Here is a 647-nt window from a genome sequence, read left to right as displayed (position 1 = left end):
GGGGGCCACACACTCCATAGCTCCTCCCACGTAGGCACCACGGAGGTCGATTCACAAATCTACCCTAACGCCCCTCCCGGTGGTCACCGCACAAACTGTGGAGACGCGGGGCTGGGGACGCAGAGCCACCCAGACAGGTTCCAGGCTGAAGTCGCCGGCGCGCAGTTCTGGGCTGCGGCCCACCACCCACACTGCAAGCAGAAGAAGAATGGGGTCCCATCGGCGCCCAGAAGGACTCGAGCCCACAAACTCGAAGTTGACCAGGAGAGGCCGGTTGCATCACAGGCGGTTCCAGCCGGTTCCAACCAGCCCCCCGTCGCCATCTCGGCACCCGCCCGGCACACTCACCATTTCTAAGTTTCCTGGGTCTCCCTCAGTCCTTCCCACTCTCACGACCAGTGCATATCACAGCGTGACACAAGCTGTGGCACAGCCTCCAGGGACCGTTAACAGCTAGAGATCCTAAACGCCTCTAAAGCGAAAACGGACGTGTAGGCGGAGAGGCAATTTGATTCGCCCCTACTTGCTTAATTGACAGCCGGGGTTGGGAGGCGTGGCTCCGCTACATCAGCTTCTGTCATTGGGCAGGAACTTGTCCCTTGCCTAGAATATCTGCATTTAACATAACTGTTTTGGGGTCTGGGGCA

The 647-nt window shown here is 59.2% G+C and overlaps 1 protein-coding gene across 1 annotated transcript in view; it reads right to left on the bottom strand.

Annotated features, from left to right (window-relative positions):
• The window catches only part of LOC120616879 (zinc finger protein 709-like), a 22,187-nt gene extending 21,656 nt beyond the window's left edge, over positions 1 to 531 (bottom strand). Inside the window, 1 exon segment of the mRNA XM_039880425.1 lies at positions 349 to 531. Coding sequence (XP_039736359.1) covers positions 349 to 351 — 3 coding nt within the window. The 5' untranslated portion in view covers positions 352 to 531.
• Between the last annotated feature and the right edge of the window lie 116 nt (positions 532 to 647).

This window comes from Pteropus medius, unplaced genomic scaffold (genome assembly GCF_902729225.1).
Source record: "Pteropus medius unplaced genomic scaffold, Ma_sr-lr_union100, whole genome shotgun sequence".
Lineage (NCBI taxonomy): Eukaryota > Metazoa > Chordata > Mammalia > Chiroptera > Pteropodidae > Pteropus > Pteropus medius.
The sequence above is the reverse complement of the archived record's forward strand: the minus strand, read 5'-3'. Positions and strand labels throughout refer to the sequence as shown.